Here is a 16,384-nt window from a genome sequence, read left to right as displayed (position 1 = left end):
CCTAGCTTTTTGTTTTACCTTGAAACTATATTTATATTGAACTCTCAGCTTCCCCATATTCTGTATTTCTTACAAAACCTAGTCTTCAACCACATTTCTGATCGTCTCATTCTCTAATAAACTAGCCCCGAGGAAGGTTTTATTTCTTACAACCCCAGCTTGGACTCTCAAAGTCCATCATATCGCCCACATTATCACTAGCAATATAAAGTTATTCTCCATTTTATCGTTCTTGTAAATTCCAATTTTGCATCAACCAATTTTCTTCTATTTTTTTTCTTTTTATTACTCAGTGAATTTTATTACACTTATCGTTGTACAATGATCATCACAACCAAATGTTACAGCATTTTCATCCCAAACCCCCAGCGCATCCCCCACCCCCACCCCAAACTGTCTCCTGAAAAACCATAAGTTTTGCAAAGTCTGTGAGTCAGTATCTGTTCTGCAAAGAAGTTCATTGTGTCCTTTTTTTAGATTTCACATGTAAGTGATAGCATTTGAAGTCGGTGTCTCACTGTCCGACTGACTTCACTTAACATGAAGTCTTTTTTTTTTTTTTTTTGAAGAGCTGCACCTGAGGCATATGGACGCTCTCAGGTTAGGGGTCGAATCGGAGCTGTAGATGCCAGCCACAGCTACACCAAATCCTTAGCCCACTGAGCAGATCCTTAAACCGTTGAGCCGTGAGGGACTCCTACACTCTGCCTTGCTTTTTGTTTTACCTTGAAACTATACCCGCATACTCATGGATACTAGTCGGGTTAGTTACTGCTAAGCCACGACAGGAACTCCCATCAACCCAATTATCTTTTTTGCCCTCTTGGTCTTGGGCTCCTGGAGAAATGCAAAATCCATGCTCCAGGGTCCCATACAAATATATATTTCTAATTCTAATTGGGCCCTAAATATGGTCAGTAGCTTTTTTTTTTTTTAAATCCTTAATCTATTCTTCTTTCATTTTCCATCGAAGATTTCCATGGCCGTAATACTCAAGCCAGAAACCCCCCCAGACTACCTTTAGTCTCCAAAGATACCTGACTTCATAAATCACTGATCACATCAAGAAAATAAGACAATCTTCCAAACTCCCTCTCCTTCTTTTGCTCCTACTACATCGTTATCCATCTTGATGTCTATCCTTCCAGTGTCAAAGAATGAAATGCCCACCATATGTCCTAAATAACATTTCCCTCAACCGACAAAACTGTCTCACCTGCAATCAAAAGAGTAACACACATGAGCCATAGTGGAAAGGACAAAGGTTTCAGAGCTACCACAGATCTTTTTTAAATTATTGCCTATAGTCTTCCCAGCTGTAAAAAAGGAATCCTGACACCTAAACAAGGCTGTTGTGACCTGTAAGGCGTCTTTATGATACCTGGCATATAGTATAATCTCAACAAAGATGTTTCACTAACTATCAGCTCTCCTTCATAACCACAGTTGTCAAAAGATGAATTTTACTCACTGCCTCACACTTGCTCTTCAATCCATCATGATCCGACTACTGCCATCATTCCCACCATCACACCATGTACAGTAGTTTTCAAAGAAAACAAGCAAACTCCTAATTATTAAATTCAGTGGTTTCTTCCCAATTTTCATTCTGTTGGTCAAACATGTCGTACAGCGATGATCAGCCTCGCCCTTCTTGAAACATTCTTCCTTTGGCTTCTATCATAATGACACTGTTCTAGTTCTTGTTCCAGTCTTTTAACCTCTCTTCCTCAAGGTCTATTACCCAAATAATGATGCTCCTTCTGGTCCGCAGCCCTTTTCTTCTCTTCTTTCAGTATTACCATCCCATTCTAAGGCTTCAAATATCCCCTATATATTCTCGGTAACCCTCAAATTTATGCATTCAGTTCCAACCCTTCTCCCAATTCTCAGACCCAAATTTCTAGCGACCCACAATGAAATCTGAAAAATCCCTCAAACGAAACTTGTCCAAAACCAAATTCATTGCCTTCCCTTACAATTGCTTCCTTACGTTCCCTACTTCAATTAACACTACCAATCCCTCCCACGAGTCAAGGTAGCCCTCTCCCACTAATTCTGTTTGGAAACCTCATGGAATTGCATGCCTTTCTCTTCATTTTCGTATCACTATTCCCCTCTGACCTGGATTAGCACACTCCTTTCCTGCCTACCTAGGCTTTCTGCCTCCACAGTCCTCACTTCTGAATTCCTCCTCCATTTTCGCCGGAGATAATCCACCAAACCCAACTGCTGCGTACAAAAGCGTCGATGGTTCCCCACACCTACAGAATAAAGTCCACCTAATTTAGCAAGGCTTTTTCAGAGGGAAAAACTGGAAGGTTTCTACATTCGACAAACCCGGTTGCATGCTAGCCACCTCTGAATACTGGCTTCGTCTAGAGTGTTTAAAGTGAAGGGGAACGGGCAGAGGAGGGAAAAGGAGAGACGCGGAAAAGAGGGATAACTGGGGGGAAGTGAAAAGAAAGAGCCGGGAGTGTCTGCCCGGGGGAAGTATCTCTCGAGAGGAGAAGTGGATGTTTTCGAGGGAAGAGTGTGTTTGAGAAAAGTGAAGGAGTCCGGAGCTCTGAGACGGCCGAGAGAAGCTCTCCGGGTGGAGCCAGAGGTCTCGGAAACAGGAGGGAAAGGCTCCTGAGTCTCCGCAGTAGAGAAAGTGCCCGAGAGGAGTCCGGGACCGGGTCCCTCCTACGAAGGAACGTCTCACGGGTTCCGGGCCTCCGGGGGGGAGGGGAGGCGCTGTCCTGGGACCCTGGAGGGAAGTGAAGCGAAGGGAAAGGGGTCGAAGAGGGTCCCCAGCACTAAGAGGAGGACCTCCGGGAAGAGAAGGAGTCCTGCCAGTGCGAAAAGATCTGAGCGCCAATGCTCCGGAACGTAGACGGGTAGCAGCCGCCCGCGCGGGCCGGGGTGCCCCGGGTTCGTGCCCCACGCGCTCTCTTGGCGTTACCTGAGGCGGGACTTAGCAGCCAGAGAGGTGCCTGCGCGGGTGGGAGGGGGAGGCGGAGGCAAAGGGGGAGCATAGTAGCCCTCACAGCTCGGAGGCGGCAGCGGCTCTTAGCCTGCGGAGGCGGTGGGCGTCCCTCGCGCAGAAGCCGGCGACTCGGCGGGGCCAGCGGCGGCGAAGAACGAGGAGGCTACTGCCATGACCCCGCAGTCGGGGCCGCTCCCCCGCGCCTGCTCGGCGGGGCCAGAAGGATGATCCGGCCGGCGAGTCAAAGAGAGCGGCTGGAAGCGCCGCTGGGCTCCCCGGCCGCAAGCGACCGAAACGCCTGCCCCGCAGGGCAGGGGAGCTAGGGGCGGGGCTTCAACTGCCACACCCCTCTACTCAAGCCCTCCCACAAAGCAGCCAATCAATGGTCCATCCTTGAAAAAACGAGCTAGAGGAATTGCCCAATTAGCGTTAAGAATGCCACGTGGTATGAGGGTGGGCACAATGGGCTTTCAGAAGAGCCAATCATCAGCCGCAAGCGCCAACTCTGGCGGAGGAAGGGAACCAATAGGAAGGAAGCGGAGGTAAAAACAGAAGAGGCAGTGTGTGGGAAAGGCGGAACCAAAGAGGAGGGAATACACCTGGGGGAAACCCAAGCACCCGAGCCTCTCAGGGGGCGGGACAGTAAACACAAAATGGACCAATCAAAGTGCCAAACATATATAACCGCTAGGTAATTGATAAACCCAACAGAAAATGGATTCGACTGGCGCAGCTTTTGGGTTGGTGAATTTATAGCTGAGTAGGCAAAAGCCGTATGAATGGTGAGTTGGACAGGATCTCAGTATACTGGGGGCGGGGGGGGGGGACATACATAAACAACTACTAGTGACTTGAGATAGTAAGAGCAATGGGTAGAAATGCTAAGGGAGCAAGCAATTCATCTAGACTAAGATTCGACTTGGTGAAAGCTTCGAGGAGGTAATACTTGCGCTGCCTTGAAAAGAGGAGTAGAGAATAAGAATTCTATTCAACTGCTCAACAGGCGCGTATTTCCTCATGTTCTCCATATGCCTGGACCTCAGGCACTCATTATCTCATGCCTGAGCATATTGGAACAGGACAAGAGCAGCTAAAGAAACAGTGGAGTACGGGCCCTCCTGCACCAGCACTCCCTGGGGTTGGAGACCTCTTCTCAGACATCTTTAGACTTGCCTCCTGTTGGAAGGGTCTTGATAGATGAGTGGGATTTGAATAGTTGGAGGATGGGTGATGTGCATTCCTAGTGGCACTAAAGTTTAACAGAGAGAAGTGGTAGAAAATAAAAATGGAGAGAGAAGAGGTTAAGTATGGGTGTAGCCATAAGCCAAACTTGCCCTTTCTTTTTTAGGCTGTGAGAATTATCCAAGGTTAACAGTAGAGTAGCCTTAACAGGACAGTTTTAGGAAGATTGATAGTTCACCAGCTCTCTGAAAGGAGAAGAGATCACCAGAGCCCAGTCCCCCTGGCTCAAAGCCTTTGATATCATTCTTGCAGCAAGAAATCATGTGCTGCCACCTGGTGACAGTTTAAATACCATTGTTCCACATTGCTATTTAATGTTTCTGTTGTTTCTGTTGAGTTCTGGTACCCTTGCAAATCTGTCTTCCACCGAGCTTGATGCAAAGTAGCTGATAAGTAGGACACTGGTAGCCAGTAGATTAAATAATGCCCTTATGCATATGTATCACCTGCCAGTGAAAGACATTAAAGACAGGGGGTTCCTTGCACCTGCTTTAGCAGGAAGATGAACCTTGATGGGAAGTTTTCGGTTTTGTTTTTTTTAACAGGTACTGTTTGATCCAGGTCTGACCTCTACCATTCCACTCTCAGCAATCTCCCTAATGCAGAAATAATCCTTGAGGATTGCTTTACAGATATTCAGATGTCAGGGACCCACTCTTCATGACCTGTCTGCTTATTAGGCCAGGGCCTTGATTGTACCCCATAACAAGTAGTTCCTGCTCTACTCACCCTAGCCTTTTATTATGCTTTTATTTCCGATAACTGTCTCCCCTTCCCAGCCAAACTGAGCTAAGAGCTGGGACCTTTACAGAAGTCCACTGCACATCTTAGCTCAGGACAAACACATACCAGGACTGGTAAGCATTATGCTCAATAAACATCCACTTTGTGGGTAAATGGCATTGTTTTTGGCTATATTTAGCAGTGGAAGAAACCTCATGACACCTCAGTGAGATGCTGCTGCTTCTAGGGAAATCCTGGACTTGCACTGTCCAGAATACAAGCCCAGGTAAGGAAAAAGTAAAGCTTCCCTTAGACTACCTGGGAAGATATACTTTCCAGAGAACTAGGCGGTAGAAGGATCAGAACCAATAACCACAAAGCATTTTTTTAAAATATAATATAGGAAATAACAGAGTGTGTAACTCCTAGTAATAATAAGTATTCAATCATAAAATTTCAGTTAAATATATACATGGAGTTCCCGTTGTGGCTCAGGGGGTTAAGAATCCAACTGGTGTCCATAAGCATGCAGGTTCCATCCCTGGCCTCACTTAGTGGGTTAAAGGATCCTGAGTTGCCATGAACTGTGATGCAGGTTGCTGATGTGGCTTGGATCTGACGTGGCTTGGATCTGGCGTGGCTGTGGCACAGGCTGGCAGCTGTGGCTCCGACTCGACCCCTAGCCTGGGAACTTCCATATGCCGTGGGTGTGGCCCTAAAAAGACAAGAAAATAAATAATGAATAAATGTATATATGGATATTTACTAGGCTACAGTGTAAACTGTATTTCTCACTGGTGGTTATAGTCAAAAAATCCTAAAGCCACTGAATTAGAGGCAGAGAGACTGAAAGAAGAGAGACCAGGGAGGAGACTGCTGCAGAAATGCAGCCCGGGCTGCTGAGGATGAAGAGATATGGAGGGGCTAGAATGAGCCTTAAGGCAGAAGCTGGAAAAAAAAAAAAAAAAAGGAGTCTTCTATGGCCCAGGTCAAAGGCCCATCAGAATATCTTGCCCCCCTCTGCATCCCACAGCAGTACTGCCCCAGAGCATTGTCCTACCACCTCACTCTATCCCCGAGAATGGGCGTTCCCATCTCCTTCCAACTTCCACTGAGCACAGAGCTTGCGCGCAGATTATAAGGTTATTAATGTCTATGAACTTGGATTTCAGAGACAGAGGTGGCAGGAAGCAGTCACGTAACAGGAGGAAGAAAAGGTACAGCTGACTCTATCCTATGTGGGTGCTGATTCACAGAAGACACATCACAATAAAACCATTTTATTGGAGTTGGTGGGTAGGGACAGACAGGCAGCGACAAGCCTCAGTAGGGAGAGAAAGTATCAGAGAGATGAAGAGGGGACCCAGAAAGAGGACCTTGGAGGGGAAGGTGAGCAAAGAAGACTTCATCGTATTACTCTTACTCTTAAAAGCCCTTACAGGTCACTCAGGAGCATCTTGGGGCCCTAAGAGAATAGATCTTCCTGCCCAAGGCTCTGGGCCTGGAGCTGAAAGCTGCTGGACTCCAGGTTAGAAAGAGTGTGCTTCTGGGTATCTAAGAGGAGAGAAAAGGAAGAGAGAACAAACCATCAGCAAGCACTATGATACATTCAGACCTAGGCCCTGGGCCCTGATTTGGAGGGAGACGCAGACCTGACTTGGGATAAGGAGCAACAGGGGTCGGTGGAGTCACAAAGAAAGAGACAAAACATCTTTCTACTCAGCATCAAACAATTAGGCAGCTGGCATCCAGGCACCAATTACTTTTCCTTCTATTTTTTTAACTTTTTTTAATTACAGTTGGTTTACAACGTTCTGTCAATTTCTGCTGAACAGCAATATGTACCAGTCATATGCATAACAAATACTTTTTTATTTTTTATTTTATTTTTATTTTTTGGCCACACCCTTGGCGTGCACAAGTTCCCAGGCCAGGATTGAACCTGTGCAACAGCACTGACCTGAGCCACAGCAGTGACAACGTCAGATTCTTAACCCATTGAGCCACAAGAGAACTCCTCCATGCACCATTAAGATTCAGCTTCCCAAGGAGTTCCCATCATGGTGCAGTGGTTAACAAATCCGACTAGGAACCATGAGGTTGCGGGTTCGATCCCTGCCCTTGCTCAGTGGGTTAACGATCCGGTGTTGCCGTGAGCTGTGGTGTAGGTTGCAGACGCAGCTCGGATCCCGCGTTGCTGTGGCCCTGGCGTAGGCTGGCAACTACAGCTGTGATTCGACCCCTAGCCTGGGAACCTCCCATATGCCGCAGGAGCGGCCCAAGAAATGGCAAAAAGACAAAAAAAAAAAAAAGATTCAGCTTCCCAGAGTACCTGTTGTGGCTCAGTGGTTAACAAATCCAACTGGGATCCATGAAGATGCAGGTTCGATTCCTGGCCTTACTCAGTGGGTTAAGGATCCAGCGTTGCCATGAGTTGTGGTGTAGGTCACAGACACAGATGGGATCCAGCATTGCTGTGGCTATGGGGTAGGCTGGCAGCTGTAGCTCCAACTGGACCCCTAGCCTGGGAACCTCCATGTGCCACAGGAGTGGCCCTAAAAAGCAAAAAAAAAAAAAGATTCCACTTCTCCAGATCCCTGCCTTACACCCACCTAGCTTCCTTTAAAAGTCCCCAGCTAATGTCTCTGTCTGAAAAGCTAACTTCAGAGCTAGATGAAGAAAGAGACACGGTGACGGTGGCAGCCAGGGACAGCTTAGATTGGAGGACGTGAACGGAGGTCCTGCAGCGGGAAAGAATCAGAGGCAGAGACGGTGATGGTGGGTCAAAGGAGACTCCCAGCACAGTCTTCCTGAGGCTAGGACTCCACTCTCCTCCCCTTCAACCTCCAGTTACACAGAGATACCTCAGTAAATAGGTATGTGTGTCACAGAGTGCCCAGTACTGCCCCTATGCACTGGAACCCCTACCAGCCCATGTCACATCTAGGATGACTGAACTTTAGTCCCCAGTACCTGGCCTCCCATGAAACAATCCCTTCTACTGCCACAAGCACCCACATTCCTGACCTGAGGAGGCTGTGCTCCAGCCCGGCATCCTGCACGTCTGTCCTGGCAGCCTCCAGTGGGTAACCTTTGCCCTCCTGGCCATTTGGCAGCTGATCTGCTAGACCATGGCTCAGGTAGGACCAAGGCTTTCTCTCTCCAGGATTAGCACCCCACCCCCACAACTAGCCTCTTCGGCCCACTCGGAATCCTCATGTGGACAAAGACAGTTCCTCGTAGACTGAAGCAGAGGGCTTGGGAAGAAGAGCTTTGGAGGGAGGAGGAATCAGCACAGGCAAGAGAAGGAAAGAGACAGGGGGTAGGAGAGCATCCTGGCCTGCCTGCAAAACAGGACAGACAGAGAAAGGAAGGAAGATATGAACACATAGGTCCAATCCTGGTCCTACCTTCCAGCTGCAGGCCTCTGCTTGCTGCCCGTCAGTCATCTGTTTCAGCAGCAGCTCCCAATACTGGCCTGCAAATGAAAGAAAATGTAAGGGGGTCATTCTCCAACTTCTTTCTTCCCCCGCCTTGTGCCCAGCCTGGCGCTGAAAAATGGGACAGAAGCATTCTGGTCCAGCTTTTGGGCAGTTTCCAAGCTGATAGGAAGACTAGACTCACGTCATAAGAGGTAAGACAAAAATACGAGGCCACATTTCTGGGTGACGCAAACAGTCGGAGCTATGGCCATTTATTAGGAAAGCAAGAAGGAATTCCAGAAAAGGGAACAGGTGAGTTCATAAACACCTCCAATCTTTTTACTCACTCAGCTGGACCCACCGCAACTTCACTTCCTCCTCCAGAATCTCTGACTCCTCCTGTAGCAGTTGCTGCCCACGGGGATGACAGAAGTGTCATTCCAAAGGCAATTAACCAGCCCAGAGAAGGCTACCAGAGTAACAAGAGTTCAGAGGCCTACAGAAAGCTAGGTTTTGCCCATCACTCACTCGTTCTGCAGCTCTGGCTGAAGGCCCCTGGTAGCACTGCACTTTGGTGGTCCCATCTGTATTTGGGCTCAGGCCTGTACCTGCACCTGGCTTCGAGGGCACTGTATTTCCCTTCGCAGCCCCTCCAAACATTGCTCCAGGAGAAAGGCCCTTCACTCTGGGGCCCCCTGCCACAACCTTAGTGATTCTGTAGTGGGACAAGTTGGGGAAGAACTTTACACACAAGCCTAGAGACTCCACTTGCAAATCGAGATACAAGGGCACATACAACAAGTGCAACAAAATGTGTGCCCACATATGAGGCTGTGTGCATGAAGAAAAGAACTGACCGGATACCTTCCAGGGCACAGATCTGATACTTCCACCGCTCTTGCTCTTCCAGAGGGCCCTGCACAGCCTGTCTGAGTGCCTTAGTCCCTACCCAGGCAGAAAACCGCATGAGTTACTGTATGTAGGGCGCTTCCCCAACACCTGGCATCCTCCTCTCACACAAACCCCAAACATACACACCTAGGACTCCATGTCTCACCCGAGCCTGGGATTGAAGATGGGATTGAAGAATAGTAACTTCAGCCCAAAGAGAAGATGCATTATGGACCTCAGCCCAAATCAGCCTCTCTGGAACAATGGCAATCTCCAGAGCCCAAGGCTGTTGAGCTTGGACTCCTGTCTGGGAAGGCAAGTGACGAGGGGAAATCCGAGTCCCAGCCAGGTCTCCTGCAGAAGGAATAAGGCAAAGTCAGTGCAAAGTCTATTAGAGGGAGGGGGAGGACTGATGTTTGCTCAGGAAAGGAAAAGGCTGAATTTGTAAGGAATAGTGGTACAGGCACCAATAAAAGGCAGATCCTGGAAAGAGAAAAGGCTGGCGGGTAAGTAGGAAAAGGAATAATACTTACCTGCGGTGGAGACCCCAAAGGAATATAGCTGCTGCTACAAAACAAAGAAGGGCACAGGCCAATGAGTTCTTGGTGTTCCTTAACCCACTACCTTAATCCAGGGGCAGGGGACTCAGGTGCCCCCTCCTCTTAATCCTGGCCACATTTCCGTCAGTAGCTTTTTTTTGGTCTTTTCTAGGGGCCACTCCCTTGGCATATGGATGTTCCCAGGCTAAGGGCTGAATCGGAGCAATAGCTGCCGGCCTACACCACAACCACAGCAACGCGGGATCCAAGCTACACCACAGCTCAGGGCAACGCTGGATCCTTAACCCACTGAGCGGGGCCAGGGATCGAACCTGCAACCTCATGGTTCGCAGTCGGATTCGTTAACCACCGAGCCAGGACATGAACTCCCGGTCAGTAGCATTGAGAAGTGCGTCGAGCCGCTCAAAGTCTGGTTCCTTCTCATAGCCTGAGGCAGTGGTCTGGGTCCCTAGAGCCTTATGCCCTTGCTCTCCCAACCCCGGACATCCGAGGCAAAGCCCAGGAAAGGCCACAACGTCAGCTCGAAAGAGATGAGTGGGTACGCAATACTAAAAGGATGCAATATTAGACCAAATTTAAGCCTCAGGGACTCGTCAGGGGAGCAGCGTCTTTGGGGAGCTGGGGTACAAGAGGGTTACCCTGATACAGATAGCAGGGGGGAGTTGAAGATGCTGAATCTTGGTCGAGACCTCCGCAGACGCAGGACACTGGCGCGATTACACCGAACCTAAGGCAGCGACTCCTGCCGCCACCCTGTTCGAACCTATGACACGCCGGGAAAGCCAGACTTTGGACTGGCCTCCGCGGCGCCGATTGGGAAACTGAGTTCGCCCCACACGGAGACAACCGGCAGAAGAAGGCTGCCAAGCTACATTTTTCTGGAAGCGTTTAACACGCGCATTCGCACACACACACACACACACCCACCATGAAGCCTGCCGCGAAACAGAGTCTTTCTGATTTCTGTGGCGGCCGCGTCTAAGGACCAAATGAACTACGTGTCCCAGGATGCATCGCGCAGAGCCAACGATGTTCCGCTGCAGATCCAGTAGCTCTTGGGAAATGGAGTTCAAGCTACCTCGACGTTTAACCGCCCGCGTTGTCCTTCAAACTCCATTTCCCAGCAGGCTCCGCGTGTAGCGTGCGCTATGGAGCCCCATGTCGCAGAGCTGAAGCAGAGGATTGAGGACACGTTATGCCCTTTTGGCTTCGAAATTTACCCCTTCCAGGTTGGTTTATCCCTAGCCCGCGGTGCTAGGGCAAAACGTATGATTAGCCTCGGTGCCACCGGCCTAAGGCCCACGAGTCCTCTATTCTTTCCCGAGCTCCCCCGGCCGCGTGTCCGTTTGACCTACCGGGACAGGGTGTCAACGGGCGCTTAAGTTCAAAGGGTAGAGAAGCGTTGCACGTTTGTCCTTTTACCCTCATATATTGCCGGACTGATGAGCAGGAGACACCACATGATCATTAACCTTGTGGCCTTGTCACCTACGTAGTTTACATAAGGGCCAGAGTCACTTTGGAAGCTTCCCGAAGGAGTTAGGAGAGGGCAACGTCTGAAAGATTTGCATGGCTAGAATTTAGGTCATCTCATGAGGGAAGGACATTCCTGGTGTTGAACAAGCAAATGATTGGCTGGTCTGTCCCACCTACCAACGGAAGGAGGGATTCATGATGTTGCCAATTACCAGCACCCGTCTGAGTACAGAGACTGTATACTTAGCTGACACACAAGTCTAGCATCACCACCTGCCGTTTTGCACATAGGTCCATTTCCCCATATCCATTGCCCCCTGCACTGAGCCCTCTGCTTGGAAACAAAGCTGATTAAACTCAGCTTGAGCCTTTTGCCTGATGCTTAAGAGGCAGCCCACTCCCATAACCTTCCAATGAGTGGCCCCTAGCAGTGCTGGGAAATGATATAGAGGAAGAGGTAGGTTGGGTTTAGAGTGAGAGCCTTCTCTGAAACAGTGGAGTTGAGCTATATATGAAAAAATAGATTGGAAGGAAGGACAGTTACATACATCGCAAATGTCAGGAGTAGCTTGAGTAAAGGTGTGGAGATAGCAGTGGTGGCTGGCAGGTATGGGGGAGAGTGGGGATGCGTATCTGGTGTGATCAGGTAGGCCTGGGTAGTGGGGGCTGTGGTATTGAACTGTGCCATCTATAGTCCTGCCAATCATCCTAGGCTCCTCCATCTCTCACCTCCCCAGCCCTACATCCAGTCAGCCACTGGGCCCTTTAGGAATCTGTCTCCTGCATCTTCCAAATCCATTCCTTCCCATTGAACACATCTATGCCCTGGTCCAGGCCAGTTTTTTGGGGGGCCACGCCCACGGTATGTGGAAGTTCCCAGGCCAGGTACTGAACCTACACCACAGTAGTGACCCAAGCCACAGTAATGATGCCAGATCCTTACCTGCTGAGCCACTAGGGAACGCCATAGGCCACTATTTCTCATCGAGATTATTGCGATAACCTCCTGCTGTCACTTTGCCTCCCTTCCATCCTCCACACTGCAGCCAGAGTGACCTGAAATTGATTATGTCAGTTTACTTCTTAGATCTTCAATGGCTAGTCCCTCATTGTCACCGAATTAGACCCATGTTCCTTAAATTGATATTCAAAGTCCAGTCACAATCTCTCACTCTTAGTGATCTCTCCAGGCGTCTCTCTCTCTGCTTCCCACTCTGGACCCTTCCTTTCTATCAAAGTAGATAATTTGTCATTCTCCACCTACGCCTTGTACTTCCTCCTTCTCTGTTGATGATGGGACCTGCTTAATACACACACCAGATTCCCCTTCCCCGTGTCAGCCTGTCAGTTTCCTTCCCGGCCTTCAAGACTCAGCTTCCTAGAAGCCTTTTCTAATTTCAGAGAACCCTCATTTGGTCCTGTCATTGCATTAATCATAGTACAGCCAGTTTCTTTTTGTTCTTAGTTATTCATGAATTCTCTGCCTCTCTATAGGAATTCCCTGTCAAATGCAGGTACGTCCCTTAGAAGCACAATTCAGACAGCATCAGTAGAATTTCACTGAGTAAGATGGAGGCTGGACAAGACACGTGAGGCCTTGAGTGCCAGGCTAAGGTATGGGCCAGGCTAAGGAATGGGCCTTAGGCCTGAATTTTCTCTGTTCCAGGTCGCATGGTACAATGCACTCCTGCCTGCAGCCTTCCACCTGCCCTTGCCAGGACCTACCCTGGCCTTCCTGGTACTCAGCACACCTGCCATGTTTGACCGGGCCCTCAAGCCCTTCCTGCAGAGTTGCCACCTCCAACCACTGACAGACCCTGTGGACCAGTGTGTGGCCTACCACCTGGGCCGCGTTAGAAAGGTGAGCAAGGCTGTGACCTCCCTCAGATTCCAAATGTGCATCTGCTTCCAGCTCCTCCAAGTTCAGTGTAGAATATAGGTCTGCCTAGGACTAGGAGCCACTGCCCAGGCAGGATGTTCTAACGCCGGTTCTGATAACGTGATCTCTCCCCATTCTGCCTTTTCACACCTGTTTGGCCACCTTCGCTAGCAGCTCCTCAGGTCTGAGATCAGCCTCACTCCCCCTTCACTGATGGGCAAGTATATGATCAGCCTTCCCCTGGCCTCCTGGTGAGATGGGAATAAGCCCAGCATCCCCCCTGCACCTCTCACCTGTCTTTTTCCTTAGACCTGGAAGCTTTATGCCACTTTTGGGGCCTTTTGAGGACAGAACAGGACTCCGCTGCCACACACGCACACTTGCAGGTACACGTACACTGGGTCTTCCCAAAGCAGGGCCACATCTTCCTCCTCACTGGGCCTCCGACGGGCAGAGCCAAGTCACCTCTTGTAAAGGTTGGTGAGCAATACCTTGTGTATTTCCCTTCAAAAATGGGCCCTTCTAGGCATGGTATCATTTTCTTCATGCTGGAGACCCAGCCTCACTCCAAGTTTAAGGTCATGTTTTCCCTTGAAACGTGACTTCTGAAGACAGGACCACATTAGCACAACCGAAGGCTCTGTTGGACACGGTCGCAGTTCCTCTCATGCTGAAAGCCTCCGTCTTGTTCTCTGTCTCAGAGCCTCCCAGAGCTGCAGATAGAAGTCATCGCTGACTACGAGGTCCACCCAAATCGGCGCCCCAAGATTCTGGCCCAGACGGCAGCCCACGTGGCAGGTGCTGCTTACTACTACCAACGACAGGACGTGGAGTCTGACCCCTGGGGAACCCAGGTCAGAGGGCAAGTGTCAATGAGTAGGGCTTGAGAGAGAATGCTATCAGAATGCCCACGGGAGTTCCTGCTGTGGCACAGCGGAAACAAATCCAACTAGTAACCATGAGGTTGCGGGTTCCATCCCTGGCCTCGCTCAGTGGGTTAAGGATCCGGCGTTGCCGTGAACTGTGGTGTAGTGTAGGTCGCAGATGCAGCTAGATCTGGCGTTGCTCTGGCTGTGGTATAGACCGGCAGCAACAGCTCCAATTATACCCCTAGCCTGGGAACCTCCATATGCCACAGGTGCAACCCTAAAAACAAAAACAAAAAAATTCCCTAGGATTCCAGATCCCATTCTTCCACCTCCCCTGGGTGAAGTTGGTAGGCACAGTCCAGGACAAAGGTACACTCTGGTCAGGGGTCCAGTTCAACGTGCTTCCTGGTGTTTGCCTGAGGATACACCCGAGAATTACTCTTTTCTGTTACAGACTGGAGGGGTTACAGCCATTAGACCAGTGGTGAGACTGAGGCTGAGCTTAAGGAACCTTTCCTCATGGTCAGTTAATTCATGAAGAGTCCCACAGGGGAGGGCCTGGGGCGCACACCCAGAAGATGGAGGTCCCTGTGGAGTCAGTGTCTACTGAATGAGAAGTTCAGTGAGTGAACCTAGCTTGCAGTGAAGGCAGTTGGTGGGACTTGGTGCCAAGATGACGTCCACAACCTTCCTTTGCTTTGCCCTCTCTCCAGCACATATCAGGTGTGTGTATACATCCCCGATTTGGGGGCTGGTTTGCCATCCGGGGGGTGGTGCTGCTGCCAGGAATGGAGGTGCCAGATCTGCCACCCACAAAGCCCATTGACTGTGTACCTACAAGAGCCGACCGGATCGCCCTGCTCGAACGCTTCAATTTCCATTGGCGTGACTGGACTTACCGGGATGCTGTGACACCTCAGGAGCGCTACTCAGAGGAGCAGAAGGCCTACTTCTCCACCCCGCCTGCCCAACGCTTGGCTTTACTGGGCTTGTCCCAGCCTTCAGAAGAGCCTGGCCCTGCATCCCATGAGCTTCTCCCTACCACATCCTTACCCAAGAAGCCTCAGAATCTTAGCAGAGGCTGGCTCAGCCCCAAGGCCTCACTGCCTGCATCCCCTGGCCCTTGACACCCTCCCCCTCCCTGCAGATCCTCGTTCATGGCAGTGGCGCCTGCTGGGACGTCCTTGGTTTTGGCAAGACGTTTTATTTGGGGTACAAGATAATTAGGGTACAAGATAATTATTTTTGATAAAAGAATTGAGATTTTTTGTGTGTTGCCTTTTAGGACTGCACTTGTGGCATATGGCGGTCCCCAGGCTAAGGGTCGAATGGGAGCTGTAGCTGCCAGCCTATACCACAGCCACAGCAACTCGGGATCCAGGCCACGTCTTCAACCTACACGAAGACTCACCGCTATGCCAGATCCTTAACCAACTGAGCGGGGCCAGGGATCGAACCTGTGTCCTCATGGATACTAGTCAGATTGATTTCTGCTGAGCCACGACAGGAACTCCTGTAGTGGAGATCTTACGTGAAGATAACAAGGCTGAGAGTTTGCTCAAGACAAGACCAGAGCAGATCCAGACGTCCCACCTGCCTTGGAATATGGATTACCTGTAACCATTTCTCTGCAGTGCTTCGGGATGCTGCTTAGTTTAATGAGCAACTAAATACCTGTCTCAGAAGGTTGTTGTAGAGACTGAATAAATACTGCCTGGCATGTGGTAAGCCGTTATTGAAGGCCCTGACTTGCTGCTTAGAGGTCTTGTCTGAGTTCTGGAGGGTGGGAAGGCTGGGGTAGCCAATAAAGCTAAGTGTCTGGAAGCGCAGCACATGATACACGAAAAGATCCTCAGTTCTGAGTCTGCCCTAACCTCAAAGGTGCAGAAGGAATCCACTTTCACCCCACTAACAACCCCCCCCCCCAAGATAATGACGTGAGTGAGGACTGGATGGAACCACGACACAGCCTTGTCGCTGTGAGGACCTGGGTTCGATCCCTGGCCTCAGTGGGTTAAGGCTCCAGCACTGCCCCAAGCTGCGGAGCACGTGGCAGATGCGGCTCAGACCCCTCGTGGCGGTGGCATGAGCTAGCAGCTGCAGCTCCAATTTGACCCCAGCTCAGGAACTTCTGTGTGTGCTGCAGGTGCAGCTGTAAAAGAAAGATAACTGAGCAGTTCCCGTCGTGGCTCAGTGGTCAACGAACCCGACTAGGAACCATGAGGATGCAGCTTCGATCCCTGGCCTTGCTCAGTGGGTTAAGGATCCGGCATTACCGTGAGCTGTGGTGTAGGTCGCAGGCACGGCTCAGATCTAGTGTGGCTGGGGCGTAGGCCAGTGGCTACAGCTCCAAT

General features: G+C 50.1%; 3 protein-coding genes across 8 annotated transcripts in view; 1 reads left to right on the top strand and 2 right to left on the bottom strand.

Moving 5' to 3' along the window:
- TESK2 (testis associated actin remodelling kinase 2) overlaps positions 1-3,283 on the bottom strand; it is a 130,338-nt gene extending 127,055 nt beyond the window's left edge. Inside the window, exon 1 of one of the 4 annotated variants that reach the window (XM_047789247.1) lies at positions 2,945-3,283. The gene's annotated coding sequence lies outside the window, so the exon portion shown is untranslated. Of the gene's footprint in view, positions 1-1,471; positions 1,664-2,153; positions 2,260-2,944 lie in introns of those variants that run through there. The other 3 variants (XM_047789248.1, XM_047789249.1, XM_047789250.1) reach the window with 3 other exon arrangements.
- A 2,914-nt stretch (positions 3,284-6,197) lies between these two features.
- Positions 6,198-12,162, bottom strand: CCDC163 (CCDC163 homolog). Of its 3 annotated transcripts, XM_047789231.1 has the most exons (8): positions 11,162-11,227; positions 10,734-10,975; positions 9,780-9,813; positions 9,413-9,600; positions 8,884-9,300; positions 8,703-8,766; positions 8,344-8,411; positions 6,198-6,487 (listed from the first exon to the last, which is right to left on the bottom strand). In XM_047789231.1, the coding sequence occupies exons 2-8, from the start codon at positions 10,734-10,736 to the stop codon at positions 6,380-6,382; spliced, it is 882 nt and encodes a 293-aa protein (XP_047645187.1). In that variant the 5' UTR covers positions 10,737-10,975; positions 11,162-11,227; the 3' UTR covers positions 6,198-6,379. The 3 variants fall into 3 exon arrangements, with proteins under 3 accessions (XP_047645187.1, XP_047645189.1, XP_047645188.1); XM_047789233.1 differs by lacking the exons at positions 9,780-9,813; positions 10,734-10,975 and having other exon boundaries at positions 8,884-9,070; positions 9,213-9,300; positions 9,394-9,600; positions 11,162-12,162; XM_047789232.1 differs by lacking the exon at positions 11,162-11,227 and having other exon boundaries at positions 10,734-11,154.
- MMACHC (metabolism of cobalamin associated C) lies at positions 10,808-15,770 on the top strand. Its single transcript, XM_047789234.1, has 4 exons — positions 10,808-11,035; positions 12,949-13,143; positions 13,863-14,015; positions 14,744-15,770. The coding sequence occupies exons 1-4, from the start codon at positions 10,955-10,957 to the stop codon at positions 15,155-15,157; spliced, it is 843 nt and encodes a 280-aa protein (XP_047645190.1). The 5' UTR covers positions 10,808-10,954; the 3' UTR covers positions 15,158-15,770.
- Positions 15,771-16,384: the final 614 nt, after the last annotated feature.

Source organism: Phacochoerus africanus, chromosome 8 (assembly GCF_016906955.1).
Source record: "Phacochoerus africanus isolate WHEZ1 chromosome 8, ROS_Pafr_v1, whole genome shotgun sequence".
Lineage (NCBI taxonomy): Eukaryota > Metazoa > Chordata > Mammalia > Artiodactyla > Suidae > Phacochoerus > Phacochoerus africanus.
This window is presented reverse-complemented; position numbering and strand designations above follow the sequence as displayed.